General features: G+C 40.4%; 1 protein-coding gene across 3 annotated transcripts; it reads left to right on the forward strand.

The window, feature by feature from the left end:
• The first annotated feature begins 7,701 nt into the window (after positions 1-7,701).
• On the forward strand, positions 7,702-26,020 carry LOC308080777 (uncharacterized protein). Of its 3 annotated transcripts, XM_080422756.1 has the most exons (11): positions 7,702-7,948; positions 8,711-8,791; positions 9,410-9,608; positions 11,235-11,295; positions 13,106-13,251; positions 14,119-14,255; positions 17,091-17,161; positions 17,486-17,599; positions 19,565-19,630; positions 19,990-20,042; positions 20,772-26,020. In XM_080422756.1, exons 1-10 carry the CDS (start codon positions 7,806-7,808, stop codon positions 19,992-19,994), a joined length of 1,023 nt encoding a protein of 340 aa, XP_080278882.1. In that variant the 5' UTR covers positions 7,702-7,805; the 3' UTR covers positions 19,995-20,042; positions 20,772-26,020. The 3 variants fall into 3 exon arrangements, with proteins under 3 accessions (XP_080278882.1, XP_080278881.1, XP_080278883.1); XM_080422755.1 differs by lacking the exon at positions 19,990-20,042; XM_080422757.1 differs by lacking the exons at positions 7,702-7,948; positions 19,990-20,042 and adding an exon at positions 8,227-8,503.
• The last annotated feature ends 250 nt before the right edge of the window (positions 26,021-26,270 follow it).

The following is a 26,270-nucleotide window of genomic DNA, read 5'->3' on the forward strand; positions in this document are numbered from 1 at the left end:
GTTAGTTTGCAATACATTAGGGTAGATATTTGTATTTTGGGTGGGGTTGGCTGCATATGCAGAGGTACATGTAGTTACCAGAGTTCAGAGGAGAAGTAAACTAAATACATGCTCATTATGTTGTTTATCTTACTATATTGTCATTCTATCAATCTACAGTTAATGTGTTGTGTTGTTTTGTTTAAATATCTCACCAGTTAAACTATATTGAAAAGTTAAGGGCAATCTATGATTAACAAAGGTTAAAGAGTAAAGTGTATAATGCTTCAACTCTGCTGATTGATTTATTTAGGTACTCTGACCTTGTAAGCAAGAGTCTGTTTACTGGCAAGAGTAGCTGTGGTAGCGAAGACTAAACCATGAGAACAAGGAAGTTGCCGGTAACTGCCTAGCTGAAAAGAGGAACTCTCTGAGAAGGCTGTAGAAAACAGGAAACCACAGGCAGAATGGGAGCCACCCAAGCAAGCTCATGTGACAAATACATGCAAGTTAAATGACACACACAAGCTTTACTTTGTAAATTCAGTTCCAAGTCATTGCTGAGGCCTCCCAGTTCATCTGTGGTTCTGTTCTCCATTGGTTTCACACTGTGACCAGGAATGCAGTGTTAAAGTAAATGTACTGTACACACTCAAAACATTTAAAGGAAAACGTAGTGGATGTTCAACTAGCAAAATTCACAAAATTCACCAAAACACTGTTAAAAAAAATCGAGGGGGGGACCCCCAGACCCCCGTTAGCCACGCTCCCAACCAATCTCCTGGATTCTGACAGTCCAATGTTGGCAGCCCTGTAATATGCAGGATGTCCTAGGACTGTAGCTTTCCATGGCTCATCTCTTCAATAAATTAACCTTTAATATAACACGTCTCTAGTCTGTCATCTTTGAATCTTTGACCTGATGGCTGGCCTAATACAAATGTATCTCTATTATATAAATATAATAGCAGTGTAATATACAGGTTGAACATATTATCAACTTACATAATTATCATATGTCTTTAACAAATCACACAGGCTGCATTAATGTGAGCTTCCACTGCAGTGCTACAGTAGTACAGTTAGTGGATTAGTGCAGTGGCACATGACATGAAATGACAGAAGGCTAAATGGATTTTGAACTGAAGTGGTATAATATATTGAGTGGTAATATAGTGAACTGGCCCTGCCGTTCTAATCTACATCTAATGACTCTCCTAGACCCCCAGTCTAGGAGAGGTACACCGTGGCCTTATGTGCTCCCATGGTTGATATAGGATCTAGAAGGAACTCAGGATGGATATAGTGGGAGTGGAAGAGAACGTTGTACAAAGAGTTACACTGGAAGGTGTAGAGAGAAGGTTAGGCATCCCTTTCCGTCCCTTCTCAGATCAGCAGCCATATGTCCCACCTACAGATGATCAAATACTAGACGCAGTGGTGGAAAGAGTACGAGAAAAGAGAGAGAGAGAGAGAGAGAGAGAGAGAGAGAGAGAGAGAGAGAGAGGGGGCAAGAGAACTATAGAGGTAGATAAGTGACACAGAAGAGCAGGAAGATAAAGCAGAGAGGGAGACAGATGTGGATGGTGAGGCTTAGGTTAGGGTTAGTTGGTAACATGATGACACGATGCAGGCCAGCATTCTGAGGATGGATGGATGGATGGATGGATGGATGGATGGATAGATAGATAGATACTAGGGGTGTAACGATACGTTTTAACAACGATTCGATACGTATCACGATACTTGGTTGTCGATACGATACATGAACGATACAGGTTAATTTAGAACGATACGATACGTTTCGATTCAGCGATTTAGTCGATACGATACATGAACGATACAGGACAGGTTAATTTAGAACGATACGATTCGATTCAATGATTTAAAATCGATATAGTAACTATTTATTTACCCAAAAATTCTGTGTGAAAAATAAATACCTGGATACTGGATATAAACCCCTCTTTCTCTTTTCTTCTTCTTAAAAGTACTTAGTATTGATATAATTGATTATTTGCATTGCAGAACGATTCGATACGATTATTTGCATTGCAAAACGATTCGATACGATTCAAAGTCAAACGATACAATATTTAGCTGTTTGCATATCGATATAGTAGATCGTTGAAAATTCAAAACGATGCATCGATGCAGTTACTGTATCGTTACGGGCCTAATAGATACCTGTATTGATCCCGTGGGGGAAATTCAGGCGTCAGAGCCAACACAGCAGTACAAGTTACAGATAAGGACAAGAAGTGCAATAGGTACAGAAGAACATATCACAGCATCACAATAAAAACACCTTCAACAAATATAAATAAAGTATACAGATGAATACACCTATATTTTATATTTATTGACACTGTCAATAAATATAAAAGTATACAGACGTATACACTCTACAATTCTCCTGCCTGATGCAGAACACGAAAACAAAAAGATAGCAGCACAGTAAGGATGCCTAACAGGGGGGGCCACGAGAAAAAGTGCCCTGTTCTTCCACTGCATCATATCTCCCTATTCCCCCACTGTCCTGGATGAAATATTATATTCTCCATCAACACCAACCTATTCCCCAACTACACGAACACTTCACTCCCCTGATTCCACCATTCATTCCCCACATGATTGTGCTGTCAGTACAATCACAGAAGAGGAAGCGATTACTATTCCCCAACATCACGCTCCCTGGATCCTATGTCATCATCCTATTCCCCCCAACGCCTACTGGATGTAAGCGAGGAAGAGTGATATGAACGGGGAAAAACAACATGGACTGACAGAGGGGTTGGATGCATAATGCAGAGTTAGGCTACATGTAGTTACCGGAGTTCAGAGGAGAAGTAAACACAACTTAATACATGCTCATTATGTTGTTTATCTTACTTTATTGTCATTCTATTAATCTACAGTTAATGTGTTGCGTTGTGTTGTTTTGTTTAAATATCTCACACTATATTGAAAAGTTGTTAGGGGCAATATATGATTAACACAGGCCTAAAGAGTTGAAGTGTATAATGCTTTGACCTTTTGAGCAAGAGTCTGTTTACTGGCAAGAGTAGCACTGCTGTTTACTGGTAGCAGTGTCAGCGAAGACTAAACCATGAGAACAAGGAAGTTGCCGGTAACTGCCTATAGCTGAAAAGAGGAACTCTCTGAGAAGGCTGTAGAAAACAGGAAACCACAGGCTGGATGGGAGCCACCCAAACAAGCGCATGTGACAGATACTGAGATACATGCTAGTTAAATGACACACACAAGCTACTTAGTAAATTCAGTTCCAAGTCAATGCTGAGGCCTCCCAGTTCATGTGTGGTTCTGTTCTCCACTGGTTTCAAACTGTGACCAAGAATTCAGTGTTGTTAAAGTAAATGTACTGTACACACTCAAAAACATTTTAAGGAATAGTCGTAGCTAAGCTTTCAGAACACTGACTGAACATAATGAAATGTTGACCATGAACTCATAACAAAATAATACTGAATAAAATAACATCCTGCTTTGTTGAGGGAAAAAAGGTTCTTAAACGAAGCAACACAGAGCTGGTCAGTACTGGTTTGAAACTGGATCTTCCATGGATGTTACGTTGTATAAGCTAAAAGATGTCGCATGCAGAACCGATGAGGTCAGATCAAGGCAAGCTACCACAATATACCTCAACAAATAAAAATAAATGCATACTGTAACTTAGCATTGGATGTAGCTAAACATTCTCTGTACACCCTTAATCATTTTTCCATTTGTCTGAAACAGGGTTGGAATCTTATGTGGTCATCTTTTAGAGGAGAATTTTCATCATCTCCTGTACTCATTGTACCTTCTTTTACTGCTGCCTCTATTTTGTGATATCCAGGTGTGCAACACAAATGTCTCTTTCCAACTGTCCTCCCTCTGTCACATCTTCAAATATTCTGGATGAATATATACGTATATCTTTCTATTTTATTCGTTTAGCAACATCCAGGTACGCAAACTCAATCTCTCTCTCTGCGGGGCAGGTGTTGGTAAACTCCTCCCTCTGGTAGGCGTTGTTTAAGTATCGCCACACATCTCTGTCGCCACAGTATCTCTGATGGAATCTCAAAACCACGGTACTTCCTGGCAACCATCTGGAGACGAAGACAAGAGAAACGTTAAGCCAAATGTTGTTCTTTTATAGGTAGATGTGTCTGTCATTAGTTAACTTGCACGTTGTCAGCTGAATATTGTTGACCAACCAACAGCGATGGTTTGTCTAAAAGTACTTGTGAATCTCAGTACAAAAGTTTTTCATAGATTTCATAGATAGCTTCATAGACTTGTTTGACAGCACATATCACTGTGTAGCGTTATGTTGGATTTATTATTTTTTAATTAATTCAATACCTAGTAAACTTGTTCTTGGTCTGCTCTTTTTTCCCCCATCCCCCAGCCGAAAATAGCAGATCTACAAGCTCTGCGAGGCGCTGTGAGCTTGTAGATCTGCTATTTTCGGTTAATGTTCCCCTCAGAAAAGGGATGAAATTTGGCGGCCCCCCTGTAGTAACTCTCAGGACCCCCTGTTGAAGACCCCTGAACTAGAAGTCTCTGTCTGGTGGTTACAAAGCCAGCTGCTAGCTTAGGCTATCAAGGCAGCACACAGATCTGTTTTGATCGTAACATTCTTTTTTTTTTGGGCGGTGAAACCGCCCCTATAAGTGAGATTTGGAAAAATGTACATTTTCCTGCGCTGTGATCTGGGCCCAGGAAATTAGTAGAATTATCCTGCGATGTGATTGGCCAATCACAGCCTATTCAGGACTGTGATTGGCCAGTGTCACATGACACATGTGCATAGCCCTATATAAGCAACCATAACTTGAAAAAAACCAAATATTTGTTTTTTTCAAGTTATGGTTTTGTCCATCATAAAGAGTGTTTCAATAAATGTATTTATCCTTTGTACATGATTGATCGACTCCATTCAGTATTGTGATTAGCTAGCAAGACTGGCCAATCACAGCCTATTCAGGACTGTGATTGGCCAGTGTCACATGACACATGTGCATAGCCCTATATAAGCAACCATAACTTGAAAAAAAACAAAATTTGGTTTTTTTCAAGTTATGGTTTTGTCCATCATAAAGAGTGTTTCAATAAATGTATTTATCCTTTGTACATGATTGATCGACTCCATTCAGTATTGTGATTAGCTAGCAGGACACCGCCCACTTCACACAGGGTGTGATTTTTTACATTCTTTGTCTGATATGAGACAGGCATCCATGCCTGCTGTAATACAGGGCTAGCTTGAAATCAGAAAGCATATATGCAGGATCTGGACACATATATGTTTAATACAAAGGCCTTTAACTTTTGTCAGAGGTCTGCCTCCCTTAAGCCAATTTTAATATAGGATTCATCTGTGGAACCGAGTCAAACTAAATGTAATGCCTATAATTCCAAGTGCTTCTCAGGGTGGGGGGTCCCCAGTTCAAATATGATTATTTTGGGCGGGTTGTGGCCTGAAAAGTTTGGGAACCCTTTGCACTACAGCACTGACCACACCCATACAACAGGTGTTAGTGATGTGCCACACCTGGAAGCACACACAATCAAGGTGAGAATAGTGATATTTTTTTTATATTGGTATACTGGTCATTTTATTGCAAGTAATTAGGATTATTGAATCAGGGTGAATACAATTAATTATATTAAGAATAATTTCCTATAGTTTTAACTCGTATATAACATGGACCTTTTATGAGGAGATTGAAATAAAGCTAGGAAGTGATTATTGTTCTAACTCACAAAGACACCAGGATGTGATGTTTGTCTCACAGTTTTATTGAGCCTCCACTCACTGACACAACTCCAAGTCATTATGTTGGTTTCATGTTTACAAATAAACTGCTGTGCCAGTTCAAGCATTTGACCTTTTTTAAGCAAAGCCTAATTTAAATTGGACCAGTAGGTGCACAGGAGAAGTGCAGGCAGCTTGACTCATTGCAGTGTGTCTATGGGTTTAATCCCACCTGAATAAGATCCTATACAGGCAACATTTGTCCCCATCAAATTGTTCAAACTGCAGACAGCAATAATTCTTCTCCTGGATGGCTCCCTTATACAATATAGTCAGTGTTTATTTGTGTGTGAAGCACCATGACGAAGTCAACTGCAACTTCAACCTTTGTCCTAAGGGTGGCACAGTGGCACTATCCACCTGTTTCCGCGGGAATTTACTGGAGCAAAAATCCTGTGTGGAAACATCCTGCGGGGGGACCGGAAGTAGGAAATAGCGGCTCAGTGTGTTTACATTTGCCAGCAGAACGTAGCTCGTTCGCAGTACAGCTACGTTCTGCTGGCAAATGTAAACACACTGAGCCGCTATTTCCTACTTCCGGTCCCCCCGCAGGATGTTTCCCACACAGGATTTTTGCTCCAGTAAATTCCCGCAGAAACAGGTGGATATGGGCCGGGCAAAAGGCGTGGCCAAGCTTAGGCGGAAGTAGTTCCGGTGGCCATATTAGGTGAGCTCCATAACAACAGCTCGTATCAACAACATTGACAGTTACCCACGAGTCACGATGTGTGCTGAACTACAGCGAGTTTATTGGTAAAGGACAGAAGATGGACCGGGCAATGCGTGACAGAGAGATACCATACAGAGAGAAGCTGAACGCAGACGACATCTGATCTCCAAAGCTTTTCTTCCAGGTTGGAAATGTGTGCAATTTAACTTTTTTAATTTAACGTCTGAAACCTTGGCATTGCATCCGATAATGCAGCACTGTCGTACCATTGCTAAATTAGAGCAACAGACAAGTTAGAGATAGATAATAATGTACACCGTCTACTTGCTGGACAACAAACACAGGACTACAGACTAGGCTACTACACTACTCTACACTTGTGGCAGCTGTCAATCTACTCACTCACTATGGCGGCGAAAGTGGGCTGATTTAACGGCGTCTCGACCCTGTGACATCGCTATGCCCGGCCCCTATAGGAAAGACATGAGGTCACTGAAATCATTTGATCATGAATGCACTCTGACTCAGTGGTGGAAAAAGTACTCAAATGTTTTACTGAAGTAAAAGTATCAATACTGCAATGTAGAAATACTCTGTTACAAGTAAAAGTCCGGAATTCAAAATTGACTTGAGTAATAGTACAAAAGTATTGGTATCAAAATGTACTTAAGTACCAAAAGTAAAAGTATACTCATTATGCAGAATGTCCCATTTCACAAGTTTTCAAATGGCCGAAATGTATAGGGCTGAAGTGGTTCATGTTGTAACAATAATCAAAATCTACAAAGTAACTAGTAATTAAAGTTTTACAATAATTGTAGTGGAATAAAAGTATAATATTCATATATATTTTAGTATTTGCCTTACGAAAGTCAGAGTCATACTTCATAAAATACATCTATGATAGTCTTGATCCAATGCTCTGACCTGAAGACTCATAACTCATCATGTCTCATAGCCTACTGTGTGTGTGTGTGTGTGTGTGTGTGTGTGTGTGTGTGTGTGTGTGTGTGTGTGCGTGCGTGTGCGTGTGCGTGTGTGTGTGTGTGTGTGTGACTGTGTGTGTGCGTGCGCGCGCGTGCGTGATAGCCTACGTGTGTGCGTGCACGCGCTTCAATCAGGGCTCATTCACAGAGTTAAAACATCTTAGTTCCAATTCCAAACCATAGACCCCGCCCACTCTCTGAGTGAACTGCCTCTTCGCAGCTTCAGGCTGATAATAATCAGGCTAAAAACATCTCCTTTGCAATTCCATCCCTCGCGTCTATATATAAGTTAATATGTTAAAATGAAACCACCTTCTGTTGACGTGCTGCCAAATCCCCCTGTATGGATGTATGGACACCCGAGACGCGCTGTGCGCGTGTTTCCCCGTGTGTCCTCTGCCAAAATATTGTGCGCTGGCTGCTAACTAAGCACAAACCGGGACTCGAGTTCGTACAGTATTATACTGTAATCAGTGGTTATTTTCGGTAAGGACCAGAAACGACCGTCCACACGCACACACCACACGGTGTCCCCGTTTTTGGTTGTTGACTTCTTGGCGACGGACGCATGGATGGAACATTTACGCGCGCTGGATATTTTACGCACGTTGGACATTTTTAAGGATCATGGATGCAATGCATGCAGCATGAATGACACACAGCCCTTTGCGGCAATCATGGCATGCTGTCTCTACCTAGACATGGATCTGTCACGACCGTCATGGATGAACTTCAATCTTGTGTGTGCACTTTCTCTCTTTTTGGCCTGCACATCTACATAAACGTTCAGATTTCAAATATGAAGTGCTGACCTCATGGCCACAGATGTTCCTATTATGTACGGGCCCTCAGAAGTACCCGTATCTTCCGTATTGTTCAATAAAAAGCCTTTTAATCCGATTGGTGGCCATTTTCTCATAGTTATAATGTATCAGAGTGCAATACACCTTCCAACCGATAGGGTCGCTTTTTATTGAACAATACGGAAGATACGGGTAATTCTGAGGAGCTGTACATAATTGCAACATCCATGGCCATGGGGTAAGCACTTTATTTGAAATCTGAACGTTTATGGGCCAAAAAGGGAGAAAGTGCAAACACGAGGTTGAAGTTCATCCATGACGGTCATGATATGACAGTCATGTTTCAGGGCGAGCTGTCTACCAGACCATGGATTAAAGATTGTCATTTGTTGTCTTCAAGCCACTTTGACCGAATATTTTGTTTATATTATGTTCTATACTGCAGACAGAGAGAGGTAGAAGATGATGTCTCTTCTTGGCATTGTGGTGACGTTGGCTTCTCTTCAGTTTGGACAGATCTGCAGTGGTGAGTCGTTGCATCTTTTACTTGCTTTTTACTGTTTTTTTCTCTTTTCTTTTTTATAAGTCGATTTCGCCTGAAGAAGGTGACCGAAACGTTGCTTTCTTTAATAAATGTTTCTAAAACAAATGTTTAATAAATGTTTTTTGAATTTATTTAAAATCATCCTCCTCTCATTATACTTAACCTTCTTTCATCTTTTACTTTAAATCCACTTCTCTCACTCCTCTTCTTTGTTCCCTCATCTTCTTCCCTTTCACTCCTTCTTTTCTCCTCTCCTCTCCTCTCCTCTCCTCTCCTCTCCTCTCCTCTGTCCTCTCCTCTCCTCTCCTCTCCCTGCCTGTATTCACAGTCTCACAAACTGTGAGATCTGGGTCTTTATGCCATAATCACTTTACCCCTCCTCTCTCCTCCTGTCTCCTCCTGTCTTCTCCTCCTCTCTCCTCCTGTCTCCTCCTCTCTCCTCCTCTTCCTCCTCTTCCTCCTCTTCTAACCACCACCCTCCCATCCATCTGTACCCTTATTTCCTCACCAATCCTTCACTGCTCATCTCTCTCTCTCTCTGTCTGTCTGTCTGTCTCTCTGTCTCTCTGTGTCTCTCTGTCTCTCTGTCTCTCTCTCCAGTCTCTCATCTGCCCCGCAGGTTGTGTCTCTGTCGGTGGATTATGGCTCTACGGTCATCCTGCCCTGTAACGGCTCAGCGTACGTGGAGGAAGGGCTGCAACTGGAGGAGGGAGAGGAGGGTGAGATCCGCTGGGAGGCCGTGGGATCAGACGTGGCCTTCTTCCAGTCAGGAGAGCTGGTCCAGGGTCCGGGATATGAGGTACTGTTCTGTACTCTCTGCCTCCTCAGATTGTCTAATATAATAATATAATATATTATATTAGATATAAATATAACGCTATTACAGTACAAGTTATGGTTCTTCAGAGATTCTCTACTGGTTCTTCTCTAGCTTGGTTTAGGCACCTCTTAGCTGTAGTATACAACTCTCGTAGACGTATTTATGATTCTGACGTTTTCAATCTACGAGAGTTGTAGGGTTCACGCCCCATGGAGACAGGGACTTTCAGCACTATGCCCCGTAGACACTCCAAACATGTAAAAAATAAAGGTGCTTAACCCCCAAGCCCCAAATGTTAACTGTCTCTACGCTGTAGTAGTTTAATGTAATAATCCATATCTTTCAATAAAGAAGTGCTTTAATGCCGTCTGTGGCCGAATGCCATTTTTTCACCCTCGTTTACTTCCTGTTTACATTTAGTGTAATTCCGGGTTTCACCGGATGCGCCCCGTCACTACCCCCCATTGTGAACTTCCGACAGAATCGTCCACAGACGGCATTAAAACACTTCTTTATTGAAAGATATGGATTATTACATTAAACTACTACCGCGTAGAGACAGTTAACATTTGGGGCTTGGGGGTAAGCACCTTTTATTTTCAATTTGTACATGTTTGGAGTGTCTACGGGGCATAGTGCAGAAAGTCCCTGTCTCCATGGGGCGTGAACCCTACAACTCTAGATTGAAAACGTCAGAATCATAAATACGTCTACGAGAGTTGTATTCTACAGCTAGGCACCTCTAATGTTTCTACCTAACCGATGGTAGCACCAAAATAGTTTCCTATGATGGTGAGCCAATAAACTATCAAGTATCGTGGTAGTTCAGGCAGGCATGGAAGTCAAGCCGGTCCCACGTGACGTACACCCTCCAATCGCGTACGGTGCACCCACAATGTAACGCATGCACCCTCAATCAGGGACGCCGGAAGGGGTTAAATAGTGGGGGGACAGCGATGACATCATAGGGGCGTGGCCAAGTGGTGACGTCATGACTCTCACGTTCCGTTTTGGTGTTTTATTACATGTTTTAGCACAACCACAGAGATCACGACTTGTTTATTAGAGGCAATTAGCATGTCTGGCTGGGGCCGCTTGACAATGGGAACGGTGGAGTGGGCGGAGTCTGCGGAGCTACTGCTATAGCGCCGGTAGAGAAAAAAAAGACGAAAAAAAAAAAAAAAAAATCTTTCTAAATATATATATATATAAAAAATAAGTTGATAGCTGAAAAGTGGGGGGACAGAGAGGACCTAATGGTTCAGTCTAGGCGGCCTTTTTAAGCAGAACACCACTCACTCTTTCATGTTACACGTCATTCAGTATAGCTCACTGATACCTCTACTGCTGCTAATAGTCAGTGATCGAACTCCCTCCACCTCCCCTGACTCTTCCTGTAGTAGTATTTACCGTAGCTCTTCGCTACCTCAGCATGCTAATTGTGTGTACTGTGAACTCTGGTGCATTTCTTTACTATCTGCAGAGTCTGTGTCATGCTTGTGCAGATTAAAATGTTGTATCATCGTTGTCAAATTTGCAATAAATGACTTATCTTGATGAAAGTGTCTAACTGAGCTTTGATTTAGTTTGAACTTTTCCTTGCAGGGTCGGGTACGGTTTGCCCCAGAATACAGGCTGAAGGAAGGAGACTGGTCCCTGTTTCTGGGTAGAGTCCGACTGACTGATGCTGACATGTATGAGTGCCTCAGAGGAAGATGCACTGGCCCTCATTTATCAACGCAGCTTATAAACCGGCTTATATTTTTCCATATATTCGGCCGTACACCAACGTCGAAGTCACATTTATCAACGAATCCTACACAGCTGATCCGAGCCTACATTTGGTCCCAGGCTTGATAAATGTCACGGCTGGAACCTAGCGTCATTTAAATAACACGCCCTTAAATATTCTCAAAACGCCCCGATTTTACGACATGAAGAAGGACCAGAATACGACCAAAGACATCAAAAGCCAATGAGAAAGAGTTTCCCCCGCCTGCCTCGCCACACACGCCCCCCCCCCCCCCCCCTCTCTCTCTCTCTCTCTCTCTCTCTCTCACTCACACACACACACACACACACACACACACACACACACACGCCCGCCCAGCTGTGTTTTTCATTTTATTGTAATCGTACCGTAGCGGTACAATCTTTGTCACGTAGGCTTGTAGCCTACATGAATGACATATTATGATACCAATCACATCGCCATGAATGGAATACGTTTGTATATTAATTTATTTAACCCATACCGAGCAGTGCACAAGCAGTCATGTAGGATATTCCCCGTGAGACGGCAGTGGTTTCGGTCCGCCACGTTAATAAGAGATTGGAGCGTCGGGTTTATATCCTTAACCCAGCCAGGTTGTAGACTTCAAAACTCTCTATGACATAACTCCATAACATAGGACAAGCTACTGTAAGTTTGTACACCTCACTGTCCATGAAAAGATCGTCGGCAGTCCCGACCGCGGGACTACCGAGTCCCGACGCAAAAGCGCTCGTATATTTTGAAAATAGCAGATCTACAAGCTCACAACGCGTCGCGATGCGACCCGTTTTTGAGCTTGCAGATCTGCTATTTTAAAATAGCCAATGCAACTGAATGACTGTTAAAGCAGTTTGTTTAAATTACTTTATAAAATGTTATATTTTCACAGGGATTATTTGTTAGTGTAGATATACATTTAGGAGTGGATCATGTGTCCAGATGCCTGTCAGACAGTCAGACAATGCTGCTCCGCAGGTCTAGAATGGAATAAACGGGCGCAGCCAACGTCAACAACTGGTCTCGACCAGACGTGAGATCTCAGCGTATGGTAGGATGAAGCCCACGTCAGGATATATTGATAAATGCCGAAAGGTGCGGTGATCTCGCCCTACGCCCATTATTTGGGCTGCACCGCGTTGATAAATGAGGGCCACTGTGTCGACAGTATGGCTCAAAGTGAATGGTGAGAGGGAGGGATGAAGAGAGAGAGAGAGAGAGAGAGAGAGAGGGGTATGAGTGTTGCTACTGTAGGTTTTTAGAGCACCTTTCAGACATGAATGCAGTTCAAAGTGCTTTACATTAAAAATGAAAACAAAGATCAAATAAAGAACAAAGCAATAATAAGTGAAAATGTAGTCAAGAAGTTAAAACAATACCGGGAAAGCATCTGTGTCATTTTAGATGTTTGCGTTGGCTATTCAAAAATAGCAGATATACAAGCTCACAGCGTGTCACTATGTGCCGCGCTGCGAGCTTATACATCTGCTATTTTTGGAACATCTTTGAAAAATCTTGAGAACGAGATCGTGAGAACTACCGATTTAGAAGGCATTTGTAGAATCGTCCTCACATCTTAAAAGGGGTTAATAAAGGATAAAAATCAGTCAGAAGGAGATCAGTTAAAAAGCAAGGTCATAGAAGCGTAATAACTTTTGATAGCACAATGCCTCATCGAACCCACTCAGCCTCTTTCCTCTGTCAGAGCTCAGTGTGGAAACATCTGTCACGGCGTGGCTGGGTGACAGCCTGCACCTGCCCTGCATCCTGTCGGTGCAGAGATCCCAGTCCTCCAAGGAGCTGAGTGTCTGGTGGCTCCGAAACGATAACCTTCTGGTCTCCTACAACCAGGTAACATACACTCACTGCTTGTGTTCTTATGGTGGTGTGCAGTCCTGGTTAAAAAATAGTGCAAGACAAGTTCTCTGTGCAGACCAAGACCAGACTATTCATTCTTTAATCCCTTGAGTGGTTCAGGATGCAGCCTTTCGCTGGGCTCTTTTGAAACAGCCCTGAAAATTCACCTTTCAGGAGGCCAAAAAAGGAGGTAGTACTATTTTCCCGTTAGACAGACGACACCCCCCCCCCCCCCGTTCTTGTACATATAGCTTTTTATTTGACTTTTTCCCCCTTTTTTATTTTTTGTTGTACATATTGTTATCTTTTTTGTGTGTGGTGCCACTATATATGTCTATGAACTGAATTCCTAGGACCTCGTTGGAAACAAGACCGCAAGGACTTTTATGAACGGACCTTTTAGACAAAGTATTTTAAATGTAACTGTGCTGTTTTATTTTTTTTGCCTAACAGAACCCCTTCACTCATGTGTTTTGATGATTCTCCTAAATCTGCTGTATCACTAACTAACACATTGATGGGCATATCAACGATCTGATAGGACATTGTGTTGTTTTAGAATGGAACTACTTTGAGTGCTTCAGCTGCTTTCTTGTCAGTGTCTTAGTTTCGTCCCAAACTATGGCTGCAGGGAAAATGAGATCTTTTGCCATAAAGAAAACACTGTGGTTGCGGTGGATGTGTGGACATACAGATAAAGCCATGAGTAAAATGTATTTTTCACTAAACTGGAGGAGTTTGGGCCTAGCCAGTCCAAACCCTAATTCAAACACTGCATCGTGTCATTTCATAGTTTGTTATTTCAATAACTACAGTACATTAAACGTCTGGTAAATCTTTGTTCGCCCCCCCCCCCCCCAGTCCTATGTGATGATTGAAGACGAGGATACGTCTCGGTTCACCGTAGAGATGGGCCGCTCTGTGGAAGAGTTTGTCCTGTACATCAACCCAGTGCTGTTTCAGGACCAGGGAGAGTACCGCTGCTTTTACAAGACCAGGTGAGTACCACTTGAACTGGTAACGGTTACTCCTGACAAGAGAGCGTTTGAACTCATTAAGACCTGGAACGCATCTGTGTCACTTTTTGATTTGAGCTAAAAAAGCATTATTTTACACTTTGGCTATTCAAAAATTGCAGATATACAAGCTCATAGTGCGGCACTAGCTCGTAGATCTGCTATTTTTGAAAAATTATGAAAATGTGTGCAAATCTTGAATATATATTGTTTTAAAGCGAACATTTTTAACTAAAACCTTTGCTTCTGGGGGGTCCCTGGAACTAAATATTTTGAGATGGGGGTTGGCGGCCAAATACATATCATTTTGGGGGTCCTTGACATGAAAAAGTTTGAGAACCACCGATCTAGAAACATATATTTTTCAAAAAACTGTTGAGATTTAGAAGACATTTGTAGAATCGGCTCATTAGTCATTAATGATGATTCAGTGCAACAATGCACAAGCATCCCCTTGGTGTTCCATTTACAAAGTCAGATGTCGTTGCTGTCGGGTGGAGACCTTGTTTTTTATTATTATTTAAAAAACATTTTAAAATAGTGAAAATAGACGATTTACAAGCTCACCGCTTGTTGGTCTGCTATTTTCACTACTTTTGTACAACACTCTTATGTCGCACAAGATTTACGAAAAAAACATAACAATTAGAAAACTTGGAGATACAAGGTTTCTGCCACGACAACAGCGATATGTTACAGAATCAATTGAAGCCAGTCTGGGAATCAGAAGGCTATCGGTTCGTCCCCCTGGCCCCGGTCTATGTGTCAAGGTGTCCCTGAGCAAGACACATAACCTCTAACTGCTCCTAATAGTTAGGAGGATTAAGGGCCCGTACAGACTGCAGGAGATTGGGTCCGATATTGCTGTCGCCGACATTTTTTGGCGCTCGCCGACAAAACCTCCCGATCTGACGCAGATCGGCCTTTGATCTGCGAGATAATGCTCGCTGTGTGTGAAAGGCACCGCGAGACGATATGGCCGCGATTATCCGCTCTGCGACGGCTTTCCGACCGTTTTCAGATAACTACCATGTTAGATATTCAGCTCTGTCTGGGACAGGACAGCAGACAATATCATACAATATGAACGGGGCTGCGACCACCTTGCGAGGAGATGCACGCTACAGCCAATGAGAGCACATTACAGCCACCGTGGCTAGGGGGGCGTCGCTGGATCTGACCACAACAAACAGTCCCTACCGCAATATTATCGTCCAGTCCTGTATTAAGTTAACATTATAAAACAAAATGAGAGAGTGAGCGAGCCTGGTGGGCTGTTTATTTTAGAGGAATTGTACAGAGAGAGAGAGACAGACAGAGAGTGAGAGCGAGAGCGAGCTCTGTGTGTGTGTGTGTGTGTGTGTGTGTGTGTGTGTGTGTGTGAGTGTGCAGCATGTGCACGTTGTGTCAGAACAGCGTTGCCAGATGTTGCGAGAGAAATAAGCAACCAGGTCTATGAAAACAAGCCCAAGAAAAGGCCACTTGAGCACTTTAAACCTATTTACAAATACATTGGATATTTGAAAATAGCCGATCTACAAGCTCACAACGCGTCGCAGCTATTTTCAAAGAAAAATCTTGAGAAAATTGTGGAATATTTTCCAAATCCACACAAATCTTGTATGGGGGTCTATGATGGCACAACATATTTACAGAAGGGGGGTCTGCGGACAAATACATATTATGTGTTGTTTAAACCACTGGTTTAAACAACATTAGGAAACAAGGCCAAATAAGCAACTATACAAATAAGCCCAAAAAATGCACCCCGCAACAACCAATATTTACAAGCAACTCTACAGAAAAACAAGCCCAAAGTCGCTTATAATAAGCGGACATGGCAACGCTGTCACTGACCGCTTCTGCACTTGACGTGCGAGAGAGAGAGAAAGAGAGAGAGAAAGAGCGAGAGAGGGGGGAGAGGGAGAGAGGCATATCACGGGATACGTCGATTAAAATGAATTGGAATAAACTCAAATGTATGTATTGGGTCTGACTCTGGAGATAGCATCCTAGTGAACTATCCTACAGTGTGTCAGCCCTTGTCGGGGATCAATCCTGTTGTGAAGACCACAACGATATTATGACAGCCGATTTCAAGAAATAAACTCCTGCAGTGTGTAATGCTTAACGATCAGATAACCCCCCGACCACTTTAAGGTCCTGCAATGTGTACCTGCCTTAAATGCTCCTACATATTGGGAGCATTTAAGATAGTCAAGGGGGCCGTGCCCTCAATACCCTCATACCTGACTAACTACTTCTCCAAAGTGAGCGACTCCCACAGCCACAACACTAGAGGGAGCGGCCATGATCTGGTACTACGCAAATATAGAACAAACATGGGAAAATTCTCATTCTACTGCTCTGCCTCCAAAATGTGGCACCATACTTATCACTGGTTTATTTCAAAACAAGCCTGAAAACCCATCTATCTCAGGAGACCTCAAGGGGAGGTAAATGCAATTTCCCATAGCAAGGAGGTGTCATTCACATTGTTTTGTATTTGTTGATGACATGTGTTATTTCTTTATGCTATGGTGATGGATTGAATACATAGGACCACAATGGAAACAATTCCCCAGGACTTTTTTGTGTTATCCTTTTAGCCTTAATAAAAGCTGTTCACATTTCTGACTAAAAGTATTCAATCAATCAATCAAAAAAAAATCTGTGCAATGTACTATGACAAAAAATACCCCAAAGGAGTGGGGACCTTATTATTATTAACTGAAGTACTGCACATTCTCATTACAGTATATAATATAAATACCTAACATATACATTCAAGTCCAATTGTTATTTTGTTATTATTAGAGCGAATGAAAAGGCTAAGCCTGGATTCCCAGAGATCATCAATGTGGCTGTACTGGGACAAGAGGCTACTGGTATTTACTCTCTATTATAATTCTTATCATTGTTATTGTTGGCGTAGTTGTTGCAGTATAGTATCCGGTAGTATCATTACACAGACTGTAATTGAACTGCATTCTGTCTATGTGCTATACTGTGTCTTCATGTAAAATGTGATGAGGTAGTCTACATTGTTTTATTATTATGAATACTGGGGACTTTTATTTAAAAATATAGAAAAATGGAAATGTGTGAAGAAAAAAACGAACATTTACAGAACACAGGCCTCTGTATGCTCCTGTCCTTCCTGAACAAATACTTTTCACGCCATGGTCTTTCTTCTGTTGTCCACAACACAGAGACAGACGCCTGGGCAGACATGGGGACAGAGGGACGGACAGCGGTCGGAACCACTGAAAGCCCGGCTCATCCCACTCCAGTGTTTCTGGACGATTGGACACACGCAGAACAAGGTGACCTGCTTGAATTAAACAGAATGAAATGGAATACAACTACATACATACTACACAAACTATGGATTAAAGAACACTATGAGTTGTATGTTAATACAATGTGACAATATCTGCAGTTGGCTGACCTACAATGCATTTTTATAGTAAAAACTATTATAGTTTTGAATATTTTATATTTTATTTGTATTTCGCTTTGACTTGTTTTCAATTTCAGTTTAGTTTTGATTAGGTTTTAATGTGGGTTTTTTTGTTTAGTTTATTTATTTTGTTTTATTTTGTGAAAAGGCTCAGTTCTAGTTTAGTTTGTATTAGTTTTAGTGTAATTCTTTCTGTCATGGGCAAGATTCAACAAGTTCATAAAAATTGCAAAAATAGAACATCTAAAAGCTCACAACATGTAGCAATGCGACCTATTGTGACCCAGATTGCAAAATATGAGTATGAGTGAATCAATGTTGAAATATGGTAAGAAAGAAATATTGAATCCATGTTGAAACCTAACATTGAAATTATACAGAAAGCGCTAATTGTTAAATGTTGAATAAACGTTGGATTTTCAACCATAACTGACTCTAAATCAATGTTGATTCAACCATCCTCTAAAATGGTAATCTACATGCACATTTTAGTTGATTTTATATTGAATCAATGACACCGTTGTATGACAAAGTATGAATCAAGCTTCAGTGTACGAGTGTTCAGAAATCTTATTAGAATCTCATTTCAAACCACTTAGGAATGTGATTCAAATCTGATTCATAAAAATCAGGGGGAAAATGACAGAAAAAAACAAATGTGAAAATTACTTATCTACAAGCTCACAGCACGTCTAAATGCGATGTGTTGTGAGCTTGTACATAAGATATTTTCACTATACTGTATTAGATATACTATGTATGTATTGTTTCCCCCCTTCGTATAAATGTAGTGGAGTCAAAAGCACAATATTTGTCTTTGAAATGTAATGGGCTGACAGTCATAAGTTAATAATAATAAAAGGTAAAGTACACATACTCATAAGGCCCCTTAAGAAAGATATGTGTTTAAAACTTTCAAAAAGTATTAAGAAGTTGTCAAACTAATTTCAAGATTCTTCAAAATGCTGATCAGCTTTTAGTAGGATTTAACCCCAGGACCTTTTGGATCATGTAGAGAGTGTCTTTACACAGTGAGCTATTGAACTTGTGACTCATTAGAAGTCAAATGGATTCATCATAAAAAAGCCAGTGGCTTGTTTCCACTGTTAACTGCTCCATAAACAATCCAGACAAGCAACAGCACAACAAACGATATATAAACTACTGCATAAATTCAACAGCATATCTTGATATATTTTGTTTGTATCGTTGTTTGTTGTTAGTTAAAGCAGGAGGAAAACAGATTGAGTGCAGGCGGCATGATTGGTCACTGTGTTAATACACTGTGTACTCTAGATGATCCAAAGGTCGAGGGTTCAAGTCCTCCTGCCGATTTACTGTGAAGCATGTTTTGAAAACTAACATCCAGAAACGACACTTAAAAGCCCTAAAAGAAACATGTGTGGAGGTGCTGTGATTCATTGTTGGCATTTCAATCATTAAATTCAACCATAATACAATGACACCTTTTAAACATTTAAGGTCTTTAACCTTAATCAAAAATCGACATTTCTGACCATAATTCAACGTTGATTTAACAACTTTTGCTATCTGGGAAGCTTGTAGTTGTAGATCTGCTATTTTTGAAGATTTTTGACAAAGACTAAAACAAAAAAACTAAGTACACTTTCTCTATGATTTTAGTTACTTTTACTACACATTACAGTTTCAGTTAGTTCATTTGTTTTTGTAAAACCTTTTATTTATCTTTTATTTCAGTTAACTGAATTTTTTTTCCTATTCCACTTTTGGTTATTTTGTTAGTTTGAGTTAACTATACAGTACAATAACCCTGCACTACAATATGTGTCATGTGTTCCTTTCACAGTGGGCACCACACCACAGCCAATGGAAGCGCAGGAGGAGACGGCGACATCATTTCCTGAGGAAGAAGGTGCCTGCTTTTAGCTCCCTCATGTTTGAGTAGAACAGAAATGAAATGAATGTCAGCATTTGTTTTGGGAGGAATTTGGATGCAATCATTTAGTTCTAATGCACACTTAATGGGCTTGCAACTCTGATAGTGTACACTTGGAACCAAATGGTCCCGGGTCCATTTGGTTCCATTTGGTCCCGGGTCCATTTGGTTCCATTTGTACACTCTCAGAGTTAACTAAACACTGAGGGTTTTATATTGTAGTATATTGCAGTCCCAGAGAAAAAAACAACAAAAACAACAAAAACAAAGGAATCAAATGGGGGTCGGTGATATTGCATATCAAACTGGGGAGTCCTTGATTTGAAATTCTAAAGGTTGAGAACCACTGACTCAAAGGATCCTGCATTCTTCACTCAAACATGTCACGGTAAGTGTTTTTCACAACGCGTCGCAATGCGACGCGTTGTGAGCTTGTAGATCGGCTATTTTCCAAAAGCCTATGTATAAAATAGGACTAAAGTGGTTAATGTGTGTTTCATAATATAATAATTTATATCTGCAAAGTAACTAGTAACTAAAGTTTTAAAATAATTGTAGTGGAGTACAATATTTGCCCCTGAGATGTAGTGGAGTAGAAGTAAAAGTACAGAAATTTGGAAATAAATTGGAAGCTTCTTCGGCTGGTTTTGAGTGTGGATGTGGGCTAGTCTCTCCTAACCACATTGACCCTAGTATCCCACTTCTGGGCACGTCATAATAGGCAAACATTTGGTAAGAAATAACAGATCTACTAGCTCAGAATGTGTTATGTTGTTGTGAGCTTGTAGATCAGCTACTGTATGTTCAGCGAACAGATTTGATGTAAATGAAAAGTATGGACCCTTGGTGGACTCTGGTCAACAAAGAAATTAACCCTGGTGTCCCTATTTTGGGCAAAACTAAATTTTGTTCAAACCTTAAAAAAAAACTGTGAAAATAGCCGATCCTCAAGCTCACGTAGTAAAGCAAAGCTACGTAAGCAAAGCATTGTGAGATTCTAGGCTATTTTCGCTATTTGTCATACAGTCTATGACAAATATAGGGATAAAGTGTATGCTAGCTGTTCTGCTTATCATTGAACTTCTCTCTCTCGCTATCTCGCTCTCTCTCTATATAGAAGTGGCTTGAGTCCATCCCGTGGGTTCGTATCGGGCTCATTGCTGGTGGTCACCGCTGTCACTCTGTGTGTCCTGGGAAGCCTGCGGAAAATCTAAAATGTCTACAGATGCAAAACGTCAGAGGAGAATTTTTCAGCATTCTTTGTTGAAAGGGTTGTCACAGTTGGCCCAAACTATTCACCCTTCTTGCCATTTGTGTAAACAATCATTGAGCCACAGGTCCTGGGTCAAATGCTTTTTTTTGGGGACAAAACAACAACAAAGAAATAACACCAATTCCAAAGACATTTTTTTCAGGCCTTCTTGCAGACGTTATGACATAATGGCCACCGAAGACTCCATCTTCAACAGTCCATTCTTTCCTTTCATGTTCTGTGGCTGTGTTTTGTGTTTCAGACTACTGTAGCCTATATACAGAGTTTTACCAAATTAACACATTTCAGACACATGCCCTAATTATTTGAATAGTCAGAGAATGGAGTCATTAGACACAACTGAACAACATTAATTGTTGGTGTTTTCTCTAGTTGCTACTGTTTGCAACCATTAACCCATTAAGACCGGGGACACTGTGTCATTTTAGATTTCTTTGGCTATAAAAAAAATAGCAGATATACAAGCTCAGATATACAAGCTATGCCGCTATTTTTTGAAAAATCGTGAAAATGGGCAAATCTTTGAATTATGTTTTTCCGTAGCGAACATTTTTAACTCTGTTACAACTTCTGGGGAACAAAATATTGTTAGATGGGGGGGTCCTTGACATGAAAAAGTTTGAGAACCACTGATTATAGCAACATATTTTAATATTTTCTGCAATACTGCAGATTGCAGCAGCTTTTTATTTCCTGTGTTGTGTTTCCATGTCTCTAGATTTGTACTGTATGGATTCATATCAGGTCCTTCTAAATGTTTCATGAGGGGTGATTAGTCTAAATTCTTGTAGCTGAATGCCTGAATCACTTGAAATTGCTGTGATTTAAACATGTACAGTTAGAGCTTGTGGTGTGACGTTCACGGTCCAAATGACATGGAACCACTCCCATAGATACAAAACAGCTTTCAGAAACAAAACACATGTTTTTCATTGCTAATTCATTCATTCAGCTTCATTATGAAGCTTTAAATTGTATGATATTTTGAGGATTATATCAAGTGCTGTTATTTGGCTCAACACCTCAGTGCTGTTATGGCTCTCTGGACTAAGTGTTCCTCGAGACAGTTTGGCTATCACAAGTGTTACAATAGAAACTTATACTTGGCTGCGTCATGTTGCGCAAGCTCGTCAACACGTTGTGCTGAGCTTGTAGACAGTGGCGCAGCCAGAACGCTAGTATAGGCTGGGCCTAGGCAGGAGCGGGTGGGCATGCAACCCGTGCGTGCGAAAATGTGCGGTTATTGGGCGTTTTGGGGCGTTTTTTGTTACTTTATTTCGGTGTTAGGGTTAGGCTTAGGTTAGGGTTATGTTATTTAATTCTTATTTTTGCCTGATTTTACCGATTTTTCTTTTCAAAAAATGTATTATATATTTTTTTTTAAATAAATTTCATTTTTATTTTTTGCAAAATCGATTGGGTGGGCCAGCTTTCTATGTGGGTGGGCCACTGCCCACTCAGGCCCACCCATGGCTGCGCCCCTGCTTGTAGATCTTCTATTTTCGGTGTGCAACACCGCTGCGCAAATGAGTATAAATCAATTATACATTTCCCTGTGTGCCCATTTGAGCCAAACGCTTAGTGTTTGGGTCGTCCTGCAAGCTCTGTGGAAACCCTGTGGATTCTGTAGTGGTTCTCAAAGTGGGGTCCGGGGACCCTCAGCCCAGGGTTCCTTGAGGGTGTTCCAAATGGACCCAGATACAGGTCTGGTCTGTAACTCAAGTACTCTCTGAATTATGGGGGTCCTTGAAAAAAGGAAAATTATACCCGGGTACAAAATAGTGAAAATCTACTCACAACACAACGTGTTGTGTTGAGCTGTGAGCTTGTAGATCTGCTATTTTATGTTCTATTTATGTTTTTTATTTTATGCTATAGTTTATCTATGGGTTTAATCCCACCTGAATAAGATCCTACAGGCAACATTTGTCCCCATCAAATTGTTCAAACTGCAGACAGCAGTAATTATTCTCCTGGATGTCTCCCTTATATAATATAGTCAGTGCTTATTTGTGTGTGAACGGAGTCAACTGCAACTTGAACCTTTGTCCTAAGGGTGGCACTAGAAGGAAAGACATGAGGTCACTGAAATCATTTGATCATGAATGCGCTCAGTGGTGGGAAAAGTACTCGTATGTTTTACTTAAGTAAAAGTATCAACACTGCAATGTAGAAATACTCTGTTACAAGTAAAAGTCCTGAATTCCAAATGTACTCGAGTAAAAGTACAACAGTATTGGTATCAAAATGTACTTAAATACCAAAAGTAAAAGTACTCATTATGCAGAATGTCCCATTTCACAAGTTTTCAAATGTATAAAATGTTTAAAAATCTTTTGAAAATAGCAGATCTACACGCATTGTGAGCTTGTAGATCGGCTATTTTCAAAATGTATATAGGACTGCAGTGGTTATTGTATGTTTTGTAATAATAATCAAAATCTACAAAGTAACTAATTGTAGTGGAGTAAAAGTGTAATATTTGGCTCTGAGATGTAGTGGAGTAGAGGTAAAATTATTGAACATTGGAAATACTTACTAATACTAAAAAAATCAAAAATACCTCAAAATTGTACTTACGTACAGTACTTGAGTAAATACTTAGTACTTAGTTACTTTACACCACTGAATGCACTCATGCTGACAGATTTCTCCTGCGTTTGAAGTGATTTCTGCCTCACTATCCAATGTCTTATTTTGATTGATTGATTGAATACTTTATTAACAGTTTTTTTTAAAAAGCACAGAGGTACAGTTTTATACAAAGGACGCTAAAAGGATAAAACCAAGAAAGCACTATGGATTGTTTCCATTGGGGTCCTGTGTATTCAATTCATCGAGACATTTAAAGACGAACAATAATATACAAAATGTGTAAAAACATCATATAAACGAGTCGTAAAAAAAAGAGAAATATAGATGTTTTTGGTCGATTTTGACATTTACATATCTATGAAGTAACAGTCAGACTTCATAAAATGATAGTCTTGATCCAAGGCTATAATACCTGAAGACATAACTCATGTCTCATAGCCCCGTGTGTGTGTGTGTGTGTGTGTGTGTGTGTGTGTGTGTGTGTGTGTGTGTGTGTGTGTGTTGCCTCCCTGCTCTTCTATTGAGATATATATATCTCAATATATATAATAAACTAGAGGTCTCTGCCTGGTGGTTACAAAGCCAGCTAGCTTGGGCTATCAAGGCAGCACACAGATCTGTTTTCATCCTAACATTCTTTGTCTGATATGACAAAGTCATCCATGCCTGCTGTAATACAGGTCTACTTGAAATCATAAAGCATATAACTGCAGGATCTGGACACATATGTGTTTAGTACAAAGGCCGTTCTTGTCTGTTGTGATATGGGTTTAACTTTTGTTAGGACCCTGAGGTCGTAGGGGACATGTCATAATGTGTAGGCCTGGCCCAGGGCCGTCATTTGGGGTCGCAGGGGATGGCAGACGCCACATCCTAGATTAACATTAACATTAACCTCAACTCTGGTATTTTATTCATATTTCCTTCACCACTGAATGTTTATTGCTGAGATTAATCTGATTTTAGATTTATTATTTAAATGTAGACACTTAAAGACACTTGTTTTCTTTCTGCAACCATATGTAACCCCTGGGTAATTTCCCCAGCATTAATATGTGCCTAATATTCAAACCCTTAGTATTAGGCAGTCAATTTAACAAGCCAACAGGTCTTTAGAAGCTAGTACGACTTTAAGAGATCATCCTAACGCTGTGTTTTCCTTTTTCCTGTTAACTACCTCTGATTGGTCATTATGACGGTCCATCACTTTTCTAAGGATATGATTGGTTGGGGGGCGGGACGAACTGGGAGGTGTGTGCTCTAAGCCAGAGCTGTGTAGCCTGGTTTCTTACCATAGACCCCGCACACGTGAATCAAAGAACGAGCATTACGTGATAATAATATTTGTCCTGTTTTGGAGTCGAGTATTTTTTTTTGTTTACCGTTACTGCAGTAAGCAGGCGTCTAGAGATGCACTGTTGTTAGCCTCATGCTAGCGGAGCTAACGTCCAGTGGAGAAGCAAAGCAACACCGTGAACGTTTGGAATATAAAGACTTTCGGACACTGCGTTCGTTTGTGGAGACAAGGACTAGTCTACAGAGAACCAGATAGAGCACCCTGCGACCCACAGGGGAAAGCTGGGTGAACCTCTGGTGTCGTGGGAGAGACCAGTCATCTTTTCCACTGGAACGGTCTGTGTTGGAAACGTCTGAAATAAGAGACATTGAACTGTTATCGTTGGGTGAGTTAAGTTAACCCATTGACTCTCGGCTCACAGAGTGAAGAGGCTTCTCCACTCGGTTCTCACACAGTTGATCATTGATCAGGCCTGCAACCAGTGGTGGAAAGTAACTAAGTACATTTACTGAAGTACTGTACTTAAGTACAATTTTGAGGTCTTTGTACTTTACTTGAGTATTTCCAATTTTCAGTACTTTTACCTCTACTCCACTACATCTCGGAGGCAAATATTATACTTTTACTCCACTATTATTTGAAAACTTTAGTTACTTTTCCGATATACGATATTATGAAACATACATTAACCACTTTAGCCCTATTTTATGCATAGGCTATTTATAAATACAATTTATAAATAAATAGCCGTTGTGAGCTTGTCTGCTATTGTCTGCTATTTTCCAATATTTTTGTACTTTTACTTTTGGTACTTTAAGTACATTTTGATGCCAATACTTTTGCAGTTTTACTGAAATACATTTTGAATTCTGGACTTTTACTTGTAACAGAGTATTTCTATATTGCAGTATTGGTACTTTTAATTCAGTAAAGAATTTGAGTACTTTTTCCACCACTGCCTGCAACAGGGTTATTTTGTTAAAGTGTATTAAGCCGAAAAAATCACACTTAAGCCGGCTTTTTATTTTTTATATCATAAGTGGGCTCATTATGTGAGTGTGTAATTCTAAGTCCCTTTCTATTGTGAATAGTAGGTCTTTTTTGAAGGTACTTTAAAAGGGTATTTATTTACCTTTTAAATTTAAGGTGTCATAAAACTGATGTATTATTTATTTTGGTATCATTAAAAGGTTGCTGCTTATTTCATAATATACAGTGCTTAGTTCATAGGTTTACATGGTTGACAGTTATGCCACTGCACTGTTTATAGTATTTCATACCTTTTTTATATATTTGTTTGCACTATTTACAGAGACTGTAACAAAACAGGGGTATGTGTGGAAGCGAATAGATGCCTTAATTCAAATGAAATGGCAAATTTGAAAATTCAATTGAAATAAGAGAAATGCTTTTTAATCTTCAGGAAATTAACAATTATTTTTTGACAAAAA

The sequence above is a fragment of the Gymnoscopelus braueri genome, assembly GCF_963280865.1.
Source record: "Gymnoscopelus braueri genome assembly, chromosome: 24".
NCBI classification, from domain to species: domain Eukaryota; kingdom Metazoa; phylum Chordata; class Actinopteri; order Myctophiformes; family Myctophidae; genus Gymnoscopelus; species Gymnoscopelus braueri.

Bases quoted from the DNA above. Each gene is read 5' to 3' on its own strand.
- LOC308080777 (XM_080422755.1), top strand. From the start codon at position 7,806: ATGGATGTATGGACACCCGAGACGCGCTGTGCGCGTGTTTCCCCGTGT. The intron at 14,256-17,090 runs GTGAGTACCACT...TGTTATTATTAG, and splicing joins CGCTGCTTTTACAAGACCAG to AGCGAATGAAAAGGCTAAGC. The intron at 17,162-17,485 runs GTATTTACTCTC...TCCACAACACAG, and splicing joins ACTGGGACAAGAGGCTACTG to AGACAGACGCCTGGGCAGAC.